Here is a 17,917-nt window from a genome sequence, read left to right on the forward strand (position 1 = left end):
TTTACAAATCGGAGCAAACAAAAAGAAGAAGGTGCCAATATTTAGTAGGACAATTAAGGATAATGGTCATGAATACAAATGTGCTATTTGCTAAAAAACAATATTTAAAAGCAAGTTAGCTTGTTTCCTATAATCTTATTTGACAGAGTATAATTAGACAAAACTTGGAAGGTCTTGGATTCAAGTCCTAAGTCAGCAGTGTATATTTGTTAAGCCTGTTGTTGTATGTTATACACAAACCTTTGAAGCTCTCCACATGTTTGTGCCACAAGAAAAGAAAGTAACATAGTATAATCGCCGATTGCACAGTCATCTCCAAATGAGGTTCTACCCGCAAAGTGCGTGTTGCGATGTCAATGTGTGCCTGAATTGCCGCGTACGCTTGGCTATAACCTTCTGGTGCATTGCTAGAAAAGCACAAGAAACAAAAATGCATTTTTTTCGCATGTATTTGCAGGGAGAACCTCGTTTTGGTAGCAAGATGCTGCATCCGTGCAAAGGGCAAATAGTGACTTTTGTACAAAATGGCCATGTTCTATATCCATCAATAATATACAAATATTGACTGCTATGAGGGACATGGTTAAAAGGTTATCTCAAAACCATGCTATGACCCGAGGCGAAGCAGAGCATGGTTTTGAGATCACCGCGGGCCTATAATGTTAACCATGACCCAAATAAAGCAGTCAATATTTGTTTTATATACCTCATTAATATAGATTTTTGTCATCTGATTGGTTAAAAGGCCTATTTTTTGGTTCATAGGCCATGGTAAAATTTACAAAGAATGTTTTTCGTTATGAACCGATCGCGTCACCACAACTGGCATAATGCGAACATGCCATCGAGCGCGAAGAGTTTGATCGGGACGCACACCGATGATGTGAAAATGACTATGCCCGGGGAATAGTCTTTCTAACCCTAACACTGACCCATGCATTTTTTGATCGGAAGTCAAAGAAGATCCGAATTTTTCAAGAAGAAGAATTTTTGACTTGGCACCCCAGGATTCGAACCTTTGACCCCCCGCATGCACACGATCGCGGACCGGTAGCTGGACGGGTTATCGGGCAGCAATTCCGTGAGCATATCACACTTCGGGTGATTGCGTCATCGCATACCCTGGGATGCATGCATGTTATGAATTTTTCATCGTGGTATTTTGTGGTTTTTACTGGTGTTAGGGTTAAAAGACTATTGCCCGGGGAATAGTTCAGTTTTTACGTAATAGCTAATTCAATGACTGCACTTTTAACCAATCAGACGACAGGATATTATATACCTCATATATAGATTCCTGTCATCTGATATGTTAAAAGTGGGGGCATTGTTTTAGCTATGTATATATTTGAGAGAATCTCATCACATCAAAATGAACTATTGACAGGTCATGGAAATGAACTATTGACCAGTTACATGCTTCCAGATCAAACTGTGCAATTGCAACCATGTACATCCATTCGGTATATAAAACAAACATTGACTTCGGGTCATAGCATGGTTTTGAGATCACCTTGGGCCTATGCCCCCATAGCAGTCAATATTTGTATACTCTATCTGCTCTCCCCATAATCACTGAATTTCAATTGTGGGCAGATCATCATGCAGTACTCTAAGGTGATGCAAGACCACCTTGTACTACGGGCCTGACCTACCCAAATATTTTGTTGGGGGATTTGTTTTGATATATTCATGTAAAATCAACCATTTTTGTATATTGATTTAGACTGAAAAAATGTGAGCGAAGCATGAGAAAAAAATTTCACAGAGTTTTGTGATTCTTTTAGTAATCTGGAAAACATCAACACTGCCTGAATTGTCCAACCGCCCACAGAACAGTCTCCTTTTCTGTTGTTGCTTAAGGGAAGAGGTATGAACGTTTGGACAGTATTTATTTTGGGACGTTAGAGCACATCAGACATATCGAATTGCATTCTGAATAAGAAGAATGTCCTTCTGATATCAAATAATTTTGATTTTTTGAAATTCGCAATTTAATACACATTTTATGGCAAATCATTAAAAATTGATATTTTTGATATTACATACATACATACAAAAGTTTCTTAGGACGCAATTCGCCAAAGCAACATTGCGTTTACAAAAATAACATGAGCAAAATACATAAGCAATAACAACCAGAAAGTCAGAACAAGTGTGTTTTTAAGAGTTTCTTGAAAGTGATTGTAGATGAGGCTCCCCTAATGTGTTGTGGTAGACCATTCCATGCTTTGGCAGCAACAACAGGAAACCTGTGTTCTCCAGCAACAGAGTTGAATCTGTCAATTGCAAGACGTGAAGGATCATTTGAAGATCTGAGTGGGCGAGCAGTAACATAATAAGAGAACATTTGAGCAATATAAGCAGGTGATTGATCATGAAGTGCCTTAAAAGTTACTCTTTAACAGTACTCGAAGTTAACTTTATAAATCTGATGATTTATACTTAAAGTGTATGTAGGTGGGATGAAAAGCCGACGATTAATTGAAAATTTTGACCTTTCGTATTGAATATATGGATTTTTTTGGGGAAAAAAATCCATATCTTCAATATGAAAGGTCAAAATTTTCAGTTGACCATCGGCTTTTCCTCCCAGCTACATACACTTTAAGAATATATCATTAGATTTATATAATTTACTGAGGACTGTTATATATCAAAATTTGAAAAATATCAAATTTTTATAATTTGTTATAAAATTTGTATTATATTGTGATTTTTTTTTTTTTTTTTTTTTCTATTCCAGCCTTGGCTGTAGTTTGTAATGGCGCTTTGACCTTTAATTAGATAATATGCACGGTATAAATTGTATATGTATGTATGTATGTATGTATTTTCAAAAATGAAAATTATTTGATATCAGAAAGACATGCTTCAGATTCAGAATGCAATTCGATAGGTCCGAGGTGCTCTCATGTCCCACAAAAATACTGTCGAAACGCATAATAAACGCTCATTCTAGATCCCTTAAAGCAAAAAAATCATGAAAGTGTATGATGTCACATGTGATAATGATTTCTGAAGTTTGTCATGGTTGCATTTATTTATTTTCTTATATATGCCTTTGAGGAAATTAATCTATTTCACAAAGATTTTAAGCTGCAAATATATGGGTTTTTTTTCATCACTGTGAAATTTCATATGCTGCAAAAATTTGCTTAATATATGTGACATGATCAAGGGGAATGAGTCACATGTCGGCCTTGGTCGAAAATGAGTTTTACACATGTTTCTAAAGATGACATATAGAGCTTTCAGAAACTGAAAACCCCATGTTGATACGACTTTTACTTGCAAAGTTACATCAGTTTATAAATCACTAAAAACAATATAAAACAAAAGAATTTGAACACTTTCTTTGCCAATATCTCAAAATCAATATTAGTGACATCCGACTCATTTCCCTTGATTGTGTCACATATGAAGTAGAGATAATATATAATGCATGAAAATATCCCTGATCATTTGATATGGTGCACACTGAATTTCATGTCATAAAATATTCTGAATATTTCTTTGATATTTTGATACAAGGCAAAATGTTCCCATAAAAAGTGACTAATTGAATAGTGATGACAACATCAATGGTGAATAATTATTTTTATGGGAATATTTTGCCCTGCTCTACATCATGATCCGGTGGATCAACCCAACCCTGATACTCAGCAATCTGATCAGTGTTTATATTATAAAACAAATTTTGACTGCTCTTTATTTGGAAAATGGTGTAATATGTTTCACTCTGTGACAGGAGACTACAGGCCTACATGTATTGTTTTCCATTGACTTCATTAAAACAAAATATTTTGCATTATATACTTAATATATTCTTGTTCATTGATTGGTTAAAAGTGGATCACATACCCAAAAATAGTTCTACCATCAGCACTCCTATGTAAAGCTGGAAATAGTCTTTAGTCCAAATTTGTATATATTTGAAAAATTAAATTACATGCTTTATGCTGTTGATATGTCCTCAAAAATCGTAACAAATAAAGGAAATACTTACCTATACTGCGGATAAAATTATTATACAACAAATTATACATTCATTCAAAATGTTGTTGAAATTGGTCTATATATTCATCATTTTTCTAAACAGCAGTGTTTTGTATTTTGTATACAGCATGTATGATGCTTGCATTATCCATTCCTTTGATCATACCTTAAAGGGCAGGTCTATTGCAAAAACATCATATCATTGGCAAGCTAATATTATGAGGACAATGAAAATGACTCCTTTTTTTGAGAAAATAAGACGTTTAAAATTGATATTCTGCAAAAATCAACTTAAGCGGTGAGTTCCTTCAAACGAGACTGATTTGGCCTAGAAAAACGGTGACGTCATGAAATGAGATGTGTCCGCTTTGAGAAAAGGGACTATAAACGCTCTCAATGGACAGAACGTATACTGTTGCTGTTCACAGAAAAAAACGCCAAATTAAGTATTACAAATTTAATGGTTTTAAACATATGGATAAAATCAGCCGCTTCTTTTTTTATATATTAGTAGATTGTGATATTACAATTCATATGTATATCAATATCATGAGAAATATTAGGCCTAAAAATAAATACATAATTTGAGCTTAGAATTTCATCTGAGACTGGCATATAAACCGTGTTAAGTCCACAAACTCATTTATCTGATTTCCCTGTATATTGCACTGCTATAGTTATTATAGTTTCAGTGGATGAAATATTACACAGCAAACGCATAGTAACAATGCAATGCTGTGTGGGCTTTGTTCCCGAAATGAGAACAATAGTCTGCATATTGTTATGCAGCATTGTTATGGTAAATGATAGTACAACTCATTGTTGCTAATGTCAAACTTGTCAAAGTGATTGTGATTGTATCATGAGAGCATGATTATAGTGTCCGCTTCATTTACCTACGTCATCAGCCAAGCGGGGGAGAACACGTACCCTTCAAACGGGGGAAGAACACGTACGAGGCTGAACTTTACCCACACAATTTCTCCTTTTTCAGGAGAAATACGCATAAAAAAATTGCAACAAGTGTCAACTTGTTATGTAATAATTATTCTCTTTAAATAGAGATAAACTCGTTTTTGCAATAGACCTGCCCTTTATTAAAGTGGTAATGGGCTATTCCATTTGAAATCCACACTATCCACAGTATGACTTTTGAATACAATAGACAATTGGGTAACTTCCATTTGAAATACTCACTCCAGTTGTGGAAGAAATAGGTATAAAGACTAATACAGGGGAGTATGAGAATCAAAATGATTAACCCTCACCAATTGCATTTTAAAAATATACTCCTTCTGTGGAAGATATTTCCAGAATCTTCCACAGGGGTAGTGTGTATTTCAACTGGAATTAGCCCAATTTGTGTATTTTCAGTACTGGCTACCTTGAGTTTCTATTCAGATTTGGACTTCCAAATAGTCATCATAGTCACACATATACCGTATTGGTCCAAGTATAATAGTCACGGTCCCACCCGTTTTTTAGGTGAATTTTTTTCACAATTGGGGGTGGGATTACTCGAATTTTTTTCAAAACATTGTGCAATTTATTTTTTTTTAGGTCGTCCATAAATGATCCTAGCATTTAGGTCTAGGTCCAGGGACACTCCAAAACCGAAAAAAAAAAATTAATTAATTTTTTTTACAATTTCTGGAATTTTTCGAAAAATGGGGGTGGGACTATACTCGAACGTGGGACTATACTCGGACGAATACGATATATTCGGTGCTCACTAGTCTACTACCTAACAAGCCCCAAAGTTGTGCTATACTAATGACTACACTTCAAATGATAGTTCAGTTCATCAGACCACTGTGAATTCACAGACTCACCCCAACTCACAGACCTAGTAAAATCACATATCCCACTGTGATTTCACATACTTTTCCACTTATTTCAATTTTGGCAGCAAATTAAAATAAAGCAATGTGGCACACTTGTGAGTATGTATATTTGCTTCAAATTAATCTGTGCAAATTGAAAGTCTATGAGCATGCTTCTTTTAGCATGAAAAATGCAGCAACACAGCAGAATTGATCAAAAAAACCCTTCAAACAGTTTTGTTCATTGTTTTTTATTTCAAGAGCTTATATATTTGTTGTTTAAAGCACAACAATCTAAGCAATTAAGAGACCTTGTGTATAAAAATCAAAGATGTGGTGGCAGACTTCAAAAAATCGATTTTCTTTATACATTGCACATGGTTAGACAATGAGTCAACATGTATAAATTTGGTTAACATTTTACCTCTTCATCTATGGTTACCATGGTAACGGCCAAAATATGAATTGACCCAATTTTCACTATTTTTACCCTTTTCACAACTGGAAAAATGCTTAAATATTAGGTTATATTTCTGTATGAAGAACGTGAATTAAAATAATCTTCTCCCATACAATAAAGTATCCATCCTTGTCCTTTCCAAAAATGAAGTATACATAACAATTAATTAATTCAATATGGTAGATACCATTTTGTAAAATAGGGGTGTCTTTCATTAATTTAATTATGAAAAAAAATGATCTTTTTAAAAATGACGTAACCTCCAAAGTGGTGCTTTTTTTAAATTATTTTTTGCAGGGTAGGTAGATAAGGTATTGGTCTACCTATCTATAGAAAAAAAGTTCCGTAATTGTTTTACTGGAAAGCAGTGTTGCCAGAAACTTTGAACTTTTTAGGATTGTTGACATTATAAGATAGTGTGGAAAAATAGGGATTTTGAGCATTTACTTCCACTGAAAATCCTGATTAGGGTTGATAATGTACCAAAAGAAATTGGCATCAATACACCGTAAAGTGAGACACGATTTGATAATATTTTAATGACAGTGTTGCCAGAAAAAACGTCTCTCAGTGAAGCTGTTGCTCATCTTGTTATTATTAGCTATCATACAGCTATGCTGAAAAACGCCAAATAGACCAGGTTAAAAATGAGCTAGGTCCCACACATGAAAGGAGAAACTGAGGAACAAGAATGTATAAGGTAAAAATCCTGTATCCTGAAAACTTTCCTGTGAGGGCGCTTTTTTTCAAAATGGCTGCCAAAATCCAATGAAAAACAATTATGCTCTTAAAATAGGCGGATAAAAAATAGAATTTGTTAGATTATGGATTTGTATTTATGAAAGTAATGTATAAATAAGTCGGTATATTAATAAGAAGATACTAGGAGGTCACAGTTGGGGACGCTTTTCAAAATGGCCGCCAAAATTAAAAGAAAAGCATTATACGGTTACCATAGTCAATTATGAGGTATAATTGACCAGATTTTGGTTTAAGTATTGATGACAGTAATGTAACGCTAAATTAAGATTTCAATAGGAAGGTACCAGGAGGTCACAGTTGAGGCTCTTTTCAAAATGGCTGCCAAATCCAATGAAAAGCTTTAATATATATGGTACAATCGTCACTTAAGAGGCATAATTGATCTGAATTTGGATTAATATTTATCAAAGTACAGTATAATCAGCCACAAAGCCTCAGATACCGGTAATGTTATTGAAAAACAAATTGAAACATTGAAATAGTTGTCTTTGATGTAATCGTAGTCTTCAATCATTGTCATCTCTAAGTTATCGTTTTGAGGGTGCAAAAGAACGAGTCACAAAGTCAAGATGACCACTAAAATGTCCACAGGAATAATTTATTGTCCCTATATGTTCACGAAGGGCAACATATTAACTAAATATACTGCGCCAAGAAAGTATCCTTACCCCGGGGGCCACTCAACTTTGGAAGCGACGGTATGTGCCTGTCAACCCTCTTTTGAAGGCGACTAATACCCGATGACCCCCTTTTTTAAAAGTCATACCCGATGACCCCCCCTTTTTTTTTAAAGTCATACCCGATGACCCCCTTTTTTAGTTGTGGCTACCCAATGACCCCCTTTTTTGGTTGCGGCTACCCAATGTCCCCTTTTTTCTAGAAGAACATCATCAAAATGCAACAAGATAATGTCAAAACTTTCAAATTATGCTCCATTTTTTCAAAATTTTGCGAAACTTTCCAAATTTTGCTCCATTTTTTTCAAAAATTTCTACCCGATGACCCATTTTTTGAAATCTTATACTCAATGACCCCCTTTTTTCAAAATATTATACCCAATGACCCCCTTTTTTATTTTGTTTGTACCCAATGACCCTTTTTTACTTTTCATAACTTGTATTTTTTGTCAGCTCTTTTGTTTCAGTTTTCTTTTGTTCCTTTTCTTTTAAATCAAAGGCACACACAAATTAGCCATTTACCACTCTCAAACCAGATGTCTAGTCCGTGTTGTTTTGAATAGGCCAGTGTGTCACTTTTAAAACTGGATTTTCATCTAATCAAATGCTTGTAACTTTGCTTCTTGAAGTTACAGCAAAGGCAACTGGCATTGCAGGTGCCGTTGACCCGATGGCTTTAGTCAGGACATTTACACCTACAAGTCATGTATGAGGATTTCGCTTTAAACATTTTTTTGCCAGTAGGCCTATATGCAAGACAATTGATCATTGTTGCATTTTTCCTTGACATAAAGCATCAAGTATGTTGAGAGAAAAACAAGAGGTATGACAATAAATTCAATAATGACATCCAAAGTTATCGCCAGGTAATCACAGTTGTCTTGTGATTTCAACAGTTTCTTTACCAACATCGAGAACAAAGCAGTCTATTGGTGTCAAAGAAGGAAAAGGTTTTAGCAGACTCAAAGTGCAGCTATCTTCTTTTCAGAGAACGCATAACGCTTTCACAAAAGAAGATATATATGACCTATATGCCGCTTTGATTTCAGATAGGCTATATAATGAAGAATAATTTTCTTAATGTAGTGATATCGATGTGAGTGATCTCGAAGATAAACACACAATAAAAGAATTCAGTGAAACCAAGGGACAATTCTCTGGTGGTCATTTTGGAGATTTGGTGATCATATTAGCCATCTTGACTCGCTATATAGCACTCTGTAGCTCGCTATATAGCACTCTGAAACACTTGCTTAGAGGTGACAATGATCAAAGACAACTATATTTGAATGATTCAACAAAGACAACTATTACATTCTCTTATCAAAGACAACTTTCTTTCTTAACACTTTTATCTGTGGCTTTGTGGCTGATATCATGCCGCTCTTTTTGGTGGGCATTTTGAAAGGCAACCTCAACTGTGACCCCCGGGATCTTCCTATTATTACATTGACTTAAGTTTACTGTACTGGGATCAATATTAATTCAAGATCTGGTCAATTATACCTCTTTTTAAGTGACTATTTTAAGTTTAACGGTGTACTGTGTTGGTCCAACATTTTGAAAAGTGCCCTCAGCTGTGACCTCCTGGCACCTTCCTATTAATATCTTGACGTATATTTGCATTACTAGCCTATAACTGCTATCAATGCTTAACCAAAATCTGGTCAATCATACAATGGCGTAGCACCAGTTATCATAATGGGGCACCAACCAATGTGGGTGGCAGTCCGTTTTTTTGGATTTTTAAAATTCAGATCGATTGGGGGCCATGTAACCCCGTGCCCCTATGACGTTACGCCACTGCAATCATACCTCATAAGCGACTATTTTAACCATATATATGCTTTTCATTGGATTTTGGCGGCCATTTTGAAAAGCGTTCCCAACTGTGACCTGTTGGTACCATTCTATTAATACCTTGACATAGTTATACATTACTTTCATCAATACAAATGCGAAATCTAGTCACTTTTATCTTTTATGCGACCTTTTTAAACGTGATAGTAGTTTTCATTGGATTTTGGCAGCCATTTTGAATAAAGCGCCCTCACAGGAAGTTCTCAGGATACACGGTTTTATTTTTACCTCATAAATTCTTGTTGCTCATGAAAAACTGGTCCAGAAAAACTATGTGAGAATGTTTCCTTTCATGTGTGGTAACATTTTTAACCTGGTCTAACTCTTATTTTATGGAAAAATACCTATCTTTATGGCAACACTGTTTGCCTATATTAAAATTACCGCAACTTTTTTTATTTATTTGGGTACAGTACTATCTAGTCCAGCCACACTGAAAAATATAACATATAAAAAGCACCACCTTGGGGGTTACAGCTCATTGAATATTGCTATATTTCAGAAAGTCAAAAATTAAGAAAAACACCCCTATTTGAAACAATGGAATATCCCAAGTAGGACAGACTTTTGTTAAAACAACTGCATTTTTAGAAAGCTTAGATGTTGCCAATTATGTCGTGTAACTCTCAAGGTTTACCTCTATTTTTCCTTTATATGGTGAATCCTGAAACTTGTTATATTTTTTGCCTTGTAAAAGTGCCGAAATAGTCTAAAACCTGTCATTTTGATGTTTTGGCCGTTGCTATGGTAACGAAGGTGCAGTGATGAAATAATTTTGATTTTTGTAGACTTTCACCAAAGTTGCATCCTGATATAAAGTAAGAAGAAATTCCATTTTTTGAAGTCTGCCAACTATTTTTGATTTTCTTTGACTGGTACGCAATACTACTCTTAAATGTAATACAAATGAAATTACGTTAGATAGACTGCAATAAGAGTATGTGGATTTATAGACCAGTCTGTGAATTCAGAGGAGTTTGTGAATCCACATTGACCCCAAACTGAGTTAATTTCTTACCCCAAATGCCCAAGAACTTGTGATGCCAATAATGAATGTTGTTATATCACACAGGAACATAGGGACATACACATCCGCCACTGCACTGTATGTTGGGTCCATCATATGATTGTAAAACTTGCGTGTTCCAGGACACCATTGCCTGTACAGAAAAAAAAAAAAATTAATAAATATGTTGAAACACTCCCTTTTAAAAAGAATTGAGTACTTTATAATGTTACTCTTGTCATTTTGAAGTGTTTGGAATTGCAGGATTTGTATTTTTTGAGATTTATGCAAGTTCAATGTTACTCTTTTCTTATTTTTAATTCAAACACATCTATTAACAGCTGAAACCCCTAAGTCTGTATGCACAAAAGAGTTAGAGCGGGTCTAAAGTTAGACCTGATCTAAGTGGAATTTAGTTCCATCAGGAATGGTCTTTTACTCTTATTTACTTCCTAGAGTAGCTAGCAAATTCTAAAGATTTACATGCGAAGTTCAAAAATAATACAAAATAACTTGTAAAATGTAATTTCTCCTGGGACTAAATTCCACTTAGACCAGGTCTAACTTTAGACCCGGTCTAATTCGTTTGTGCATACAGACCCCAGGATTCAAACCTCGGACCCCTCGTATGCCAAGCAGAAGATCACAGACCGGTAGCAATTGGGTTTTGATTGCCTGGCCAGCGATTCCGTGGGTATATATGACTTAGAACATGTCAGGCAGATTGCATCATGTCATCAATTGTGCTGCATGCATGAGCAGTGGTTTTCATAGTGAAATTTATTGAGTTTTAGTTGTGTTACTGTTAGTTGAAAGACCCTCTATTGAACAGGGTCAATAATCATTCATAACTTCATTAATATACGGGAAGCCTGTGATCCAATCAAAAGAAATTGATTGCCTGATCGCGCACTAATTGCGAGGTCATTAATAACTCACAATGACTCCTGCCGCCCTACAATGACTTCTGCGCGCGTGTGCATGTATAAGCTAAGCGTTATGGCAACGCACACGCTTACGCGATCCGTCGCGCTTCTGTGATTGGTAGCTCTTGTTGTTGGCGCGAATGTTAAATTCACATGGTCGGTGTAGGGTAGGTTACAACAATAATTAAAACTGGTTATATTTAGCAGCGTTTTATGGCATAAAATAACATAAAATGCCATTTTGATTTATTCATGAATTTGTAATAATGACAATAATAACTTTGCACATCTAATTTGAGGTTATTGTGTGAAATTGTCGGGTTTTGTTTTGGGCCTCAGTATTTACCTCAGCCCCAAAAAAAACCCTCCAATTTCACACAATGACCTCAAAATAGATGGTGCGCAGTCAATATTGTCTAATTATTTACTTTAGGGTTAGGATAGAGATGGGAAGCAAATAGCAATTTCAAAACAAGTATTAGTTTTGATCATAATATTGAATAGCTGTCCTACAAGATTACTTATCTAGTTATGGTCCAGGATCACAACGATGGGTCAAATCCTCATCTTACCTCTTTTCTTTGTCTTCATCATCTAATGACAACTCATCATCTGTCTCCTAGTTATGGTCCAGGATCAAAATGGTAGGTCAAAACCTCCTCTTACCTCTTCACTTTCTTGATGTATTGGTCTTCATCATCTGATGACAAATCATCATCTGTCTCCTAGTTATGGTCCAGGATCATAATATGGTTGGTCAAAACCTCCTCTTACCTCTTCTCTTTCTTGATGTATTGGTCTTCATCATCTGATGACATTAACTCATCATCTGTCTCCTAGTTATGGTCCAGGATCACAATATGGTAGGTCAAAACCTCATCTTACCTCTTCTCTTTCTTGATATAATGGTCTTCATCATCTGATGACAACTCATCATCTGTCTCCTAGTTATGGTCCAGGATCACAATATGGTAGGTCAAAACCTCATCTTACCTCTTCTCTTTCTTGATGTAATTGTCTTCATCATCTGATGACAACTCATCATCTTTCTCTTAGTTATGGTCCAGGATCACAATGGTAGGTCAAAACCTCATCTTACCTCTTCTTTCTTGATGTATTGGTCATCATCATCTGATGATAACTCATCATCTGTCTCCTAGTTATGGTCCAGGATCACAATATGGTAGGTCAAAACCTCATCTTACTTCTTCTCTTTCTTGATGTATTGGTCTTCATCATCTGATGACAACTCATCATCTGTCTCCTAGTTAGGGTCCAGGATCACAATATGGTAGGTCAAAACCTCCTCTTACCTCTTCTCTTTCTTGATGTATTGGTCTTCATCATCTGATGATCACTCATCATCTGTCTCCTAGTTATGGTCCAGGATCACAATGGTAGGTCAAAACCTCATCTTACCTCTTCTCTTTCTTGATGTATTGGTCTTCATCATCTGATGATCACTCATCATCTGTCTCCTAGTTATGGTCCAGGATCACAATGGTAGGTCAAAACCTCATCTTACCTCTTCTCTTTCTTGATATAATGGTCTTCATCATCTGATGATCACTCATCGTCCATCTCTTAGTTATGGTCCAGGATCACAATATGGTAGGTCAAAACCTCATCTTACCTCTTCTCTTTCTTGATGTATTGGTCTTCATCATCTGATGATCACTCATCATCTGTCTCCTAGTTATGGTCCAGGATCACAATGGTAGGTCAAAACCTCATCTTACCTCTTCTCTGGTCTTCATCATCTGATGACAACTCATCATCTGTCTCTGTCTCCTAGTTATGGTCCAGGATCACAATGGTAGGTCAAAACCTCATCTTACCTCTTCTCTGGTCTTCATCATCTGATGACAACTCATCATCTGTCTCTGTCTCCTAGTTATGGTCCAGGATCACAATGATAGGTCAAAACCTCATCTTACCTCTTCTCTTTCTTGATGTATTGGTCATCATCATCTGATGATAACTCATCATCTGTCTCTGGTTCAAACTCTCTTACTGCCATCGTTGCTGGTTCATCAGACGGGATTAAATTGATGATAGTATGATCCGTTTCTTCATTCTGAGATATGTTTCCTTAAAAAAAAAACCAGAAACAACGATTTGAAAACAAATGATTGGTACCGGTAATCACCACTTTATAGGCTGCAACAAACGCGTCAACTTGTATGCCAATGGAAACAACATCATTTCCCCATCCATAACAGTTTTGTCAGATTTGCTTCATATTGAGAGCACGGTGGCACACCGCTTCCAGGCTTTGACTTGTAATCATGAGGTAGAAATTTGGTTATGTGTTCCAATCTTGTCAGCACCAACGTTTGTGCACTTAGGCAAGGTGCTTCACCATGCGTACCTCACCTCACTCAGTTGTACAGGTGTATTGGGGATCTGTTATGGGATTCTGATGTATATCAGTGGAAATGGAACATAGTATTGACATGCGCTGGTACATGTTAAATCACACACAATTATTTATTTATTTATTTATTTATTTATTTATTTAAAATACTACATTATTGGGTAACTTGACCACAAGGATATTTAAAATACTACATTATTGGGTAACTTGACCACAAGGATATTTCCGGGCAAATTATCACTTCTAAGAACTATTTTGATTGGTTATTAAAAGATATATATCATGTATTTAGCCAATCAAAGATATGGTAACTTAACCCCATGGGCACTACAGGCCAAATTATCACCTGCAATAAATATTTTGATTGGTTACAAAGAGGACTACTGGACTCGTTCGATTTACCACCCTTGCCCCTAGAAGCTCCCAACCAGTGACTTTACTACACATGATCCTCCATTGTGTGCAGGATTCAACTACACAAATGATCCTCCATCGTTATGTGCAGGATTCAACTGCATCCTCCATCATTATGTACAGGACCCAGCTATAAATATATTAAACATGAAACCATAGGTATTTTTTATGTATGCAATTATGTAAACATTTAAAAAATAAGCATCCACCCAAACAACTTTGGAGCGCCCTGGGTGGTTAATAGCACGAGTATGGTACATAATGTATTGAGCCAATCAGAGATGTGGTAAGAAGAGTCAGGGGCTTAAACTTATTGGGAAATATAAAAGCCTGCTCAGATGAGTAAAAGATGTCTAAAAGTTGAATTTTCATTGGTTTCTCAGATGAGTATATCATGTAATTAACCAATCAGGGGCCCTGTACAATGTATGTAAAAAAGCAGCAGTGCCCATGCAGTTATTACAATGTAACTTTACCCTTTCCATGCAAACCTACCACCTTCATCATCAGTCTCCGCTGTAGCATCCACAACATCCTCTTCCTTCTTCCTCTTTTTTGAGCCCCTGAATGATCTCCTGAATGATTGCTTGATGGCTACCACCGATAACACATGTGACACCTTTCTTACTGGTTTAGAGTCACTGTCATCAACTGATCTATCACTGCTTATTACTATGAGTGGTTCAGAAGACTGGGCCTCGTTGAACTTGTCCAGTTCTGGCAAAATGTTCTGTCTTGTCCATAGACCATGTCTCTGTATAATCAATCAAATCAATTGATCAATTAATCAAGCAAGCAGTCAAGCAGCTTATTACACACCACCAACACACCCACTGTCTCTCACTCACTGAGCACACAAATTTGCTTGCTCATTTACTCAACCATTCACTCAACTACTCTCTTAAGCACAAATTACTTACTCACAACCTTCAGGCATGAGACTGCACTTTCCTAAAAAAAACTGAAAATGTGCGTGAAATTGAGCAAATAGTACCAAAAACAGGCTGAAATTAAATAAAGTTGCGGAAATGTTTACTATAAAAAGAATTGAATTCAGTTTTTAAACTGATAATTTTCATGCCTGATTACTTTAATTATTCACTCAAGCACTCGATCAATCATTCCAACACTCACACTCTTCATATTGCAAAGTTTTTTAGCACCCGCTTCAGCAAAATGAGGACAATATCAAAAATTTTAATTTGAAAAAGCAAGATGTTATTTTCATGTTTCCAGATCTGCAGAAGCAGGTGACTTTGATTTTGGGTGTAATTTTTTTACTCTCACTCAGTTGGATTCAAACTTAAAGGATGACTCCACCAATCACAACATTATGCCTTATATGTTACAAAAACAATTATCAAGCACAAATAATGTGGTTTTATTTGAAACAAACTCATATTGACCATAAAAACGAATAAAAACAGCCGGCTCTCAACACTCTATATTCAAAATTCCCGCGCCGAAATTGTCTAGTGCAATGACGTCATGGTTAGTTGTGCTCAATTGTTGTCAGCCTTTATTGTATTACTAGGACGTCATATTGCACTTGAAAATTTTGCTGCCCGTGAATTTTGAATATTGCGTGTTGAGAGATGGCTGCATTAATTTGTTTTTATGGTCAATATGAGTTTGTTTCAAATAAAACCATGTGATCCGTGCTTGATAAATAATTTTTCATCATATAAGGCACAATGCTGTGATTGCCACAGACATCTTTTAAAGGGTTATGCCATATGTTACCTCATAAAGAATAATTTTAACCGTTTATATGGGTATAAATAAAAAATAAGTCTTTTATATTGCGCATTACCTTAAGAACAGAGCGATGGAAGAACACAGCAAGTAGAATGCATAGATCTAATACAGCATAGTTATCCCTCTGGTCTATACCCAGTAAACGTGGCCACCATAAGGGGTCATTATCATGGGCTTTTTGCTCTGCATCTGAATTCCATGGATAAAATGTAAACTGGAATAAATACTTCAATATAACAACAATCTGCAGAAATAAAGAAAACATTCAGAATGACATGTTATTATTTTCTGTCACAAGCTGCAGGAAAATATTATTATTGCTTTGAATGGCATACAATTACATGTTTCACTTGAGGTCAGGCCCGTACGCAGGATTTCATTTGGGGGTGCTGATTTTGAAAAAGTGGACTTTTTTTCTAAGGAGGAGGGCAATTTTGTGAAAAGTGGACTTTCTTCCCAAAATTTGGACCTTTTTTGTCCAAAAAAGAGTAAAAAACCTGCCCCCCCCCTGCGTACAGGCCTGCTTGTGGTAATATTTCTTTATGTCAAGGCTAAGGAATCAATAGCAGTTATCTATACCAAGCTAAACACAGTTGAATGACAAAAGGTAAGAGTTTCAATATTTTTGTAATTTGAGGGAAAATGGGCCAAAAACATGCAATTTTCCATGTTTTCTTACAATTGAAGTCATAAAATTCTAAGACTTGGCACAAGTCTAAGCATTCAAAATCTTGAGTATAGGCTAAGATTTAGCTCAAAATTTTAATATTTTATGTTATTTTTGATAACTGGTTATGAAAAAGATTATAAATGTATTTTCCAAAAATTAGAATGCATAATTGGGCTTGATTGACACAGCATACGAAAAACACATATTTTGGCCCTTATTTCCAAAAATTGACCAAATATTAAAATTTGACTTTTATTGCCAGTTAGAACTAAAGGATCCGGATTTAGCTGTTTCATTTGGCAAAACAGGATAATATTCTTTCAATCGCAAAAAATGAGTGCTGTATTTTTCTGGTATAAGGAGTACTTAGACACCTCTACACTTACCTCTGTATATGTAATGATCGTAAGCCAAAACAATTTAGTTGGTCTTGGTTTTGACAACATAGCCCACAGAAACACTAAAACTGGCAGTGGCAGGGATAATATGCTCGCCGATAAAAGTTGATTCAAAATAATCAGAAAATAAGTAAAAATCTGAGACTGGGAGATGACGGCATATAGCAGTGCATAGATGAGGCGGATGGGACGTGGCATGCCTTCTTCAAATTCCTCGCTCGATGCTGTCTCAGTTTCTGCTTCTGTATCACTTGGATCCGAGTCAGAGGATGGACTGCATGAAAGAAGAAAATGCAACAAAATGTGTTTTCTTAAACTTAAAAGCTCCTATCTTGGTATATGTGCCCCTTGATTTGAACTATAACAGTTGAAATCCATACACCCACTATGAAAGATATGACCTTAATCTCCCACACAGGGGTTGTAGATTTCAAATGGAGTCACCATTCAGGTAACCCAATTTGAAATTTACACTCCCTTCTGTGTAGAAGACAAAGGTCATGTCTTCCATAGGTGTATGGATTTCAAGCTCCAAGGCACAAATGGCATGCATGTGTTTGTTAGACACACACAATACAATGATCAGCCCTCATGGATATGTAAGAATTCTGAGCATACAAAGCACAGGTATGTTGCCTGTTGGTAATGTTCTCCATATTTTTTTGTCTATGGTACTATTATAATACGCTAAAATATGCGGCTTCTTGTAACTTAAATGAAATTTTCAATAAACATTGAAAATGGCTGGATACACATTTCCCCGCAACCCTTTAGAATTTTATATTAA

The 17,917-nt window shown here is 35.8% G+C and overlaps 1 protein-coding gene across 1 annotated transcript in view; it reads right to left on the minus strand.

Moving 5' to 3' along the window:
- LOC140172733 (piezo-type mechanosensitive ion channel component 2-like) overlaps nt 1–17,917 on the minus strand; it is a 98,588-nt gene that overhangs the window by 45,643 nt on the left and 35,028 nt on the right. The window contains exons 21-25 of the mRNA XM_072195865.1: nt 17,119–17,404; nt 16,118–16,306; nt 14,800–15,058; nt 13,451–13,604; nt 10,600–10,741 (exon numbers count right to left, since the gene is read on the minus strand). Of these exons, the coding sequence (XP_072051966.1) occupies nt 10,600–10,741; nt 13,451–13,604; nt 14,800–15,058; nt 16,118–16,306; nt 17,119–17,404 (1,030 nt within the window). The remainder of the gene's footprint in view (nt 1–10,599; nt 10,742–13,450; nt 13,605–14,799; nt 15,059–16,117; nt 16,307–17,118; nt 17,405–17,917) is intronic.

This window comes from Amphiura filiformis, chromosome 16 (assembly GCF_039555335.1).
Source record: "Amphiura filiformis chromosome 16, Afil_fr2py, whole genome shotgun sequence".
In the NCBI taxonomy this organism is placed as follows: Eukaryota; Metazoa; Echinodermata; class Ophiuroidea; order Amphilepidida; family Amphiuridae; genus Amphiura; species Amphiura filiformis.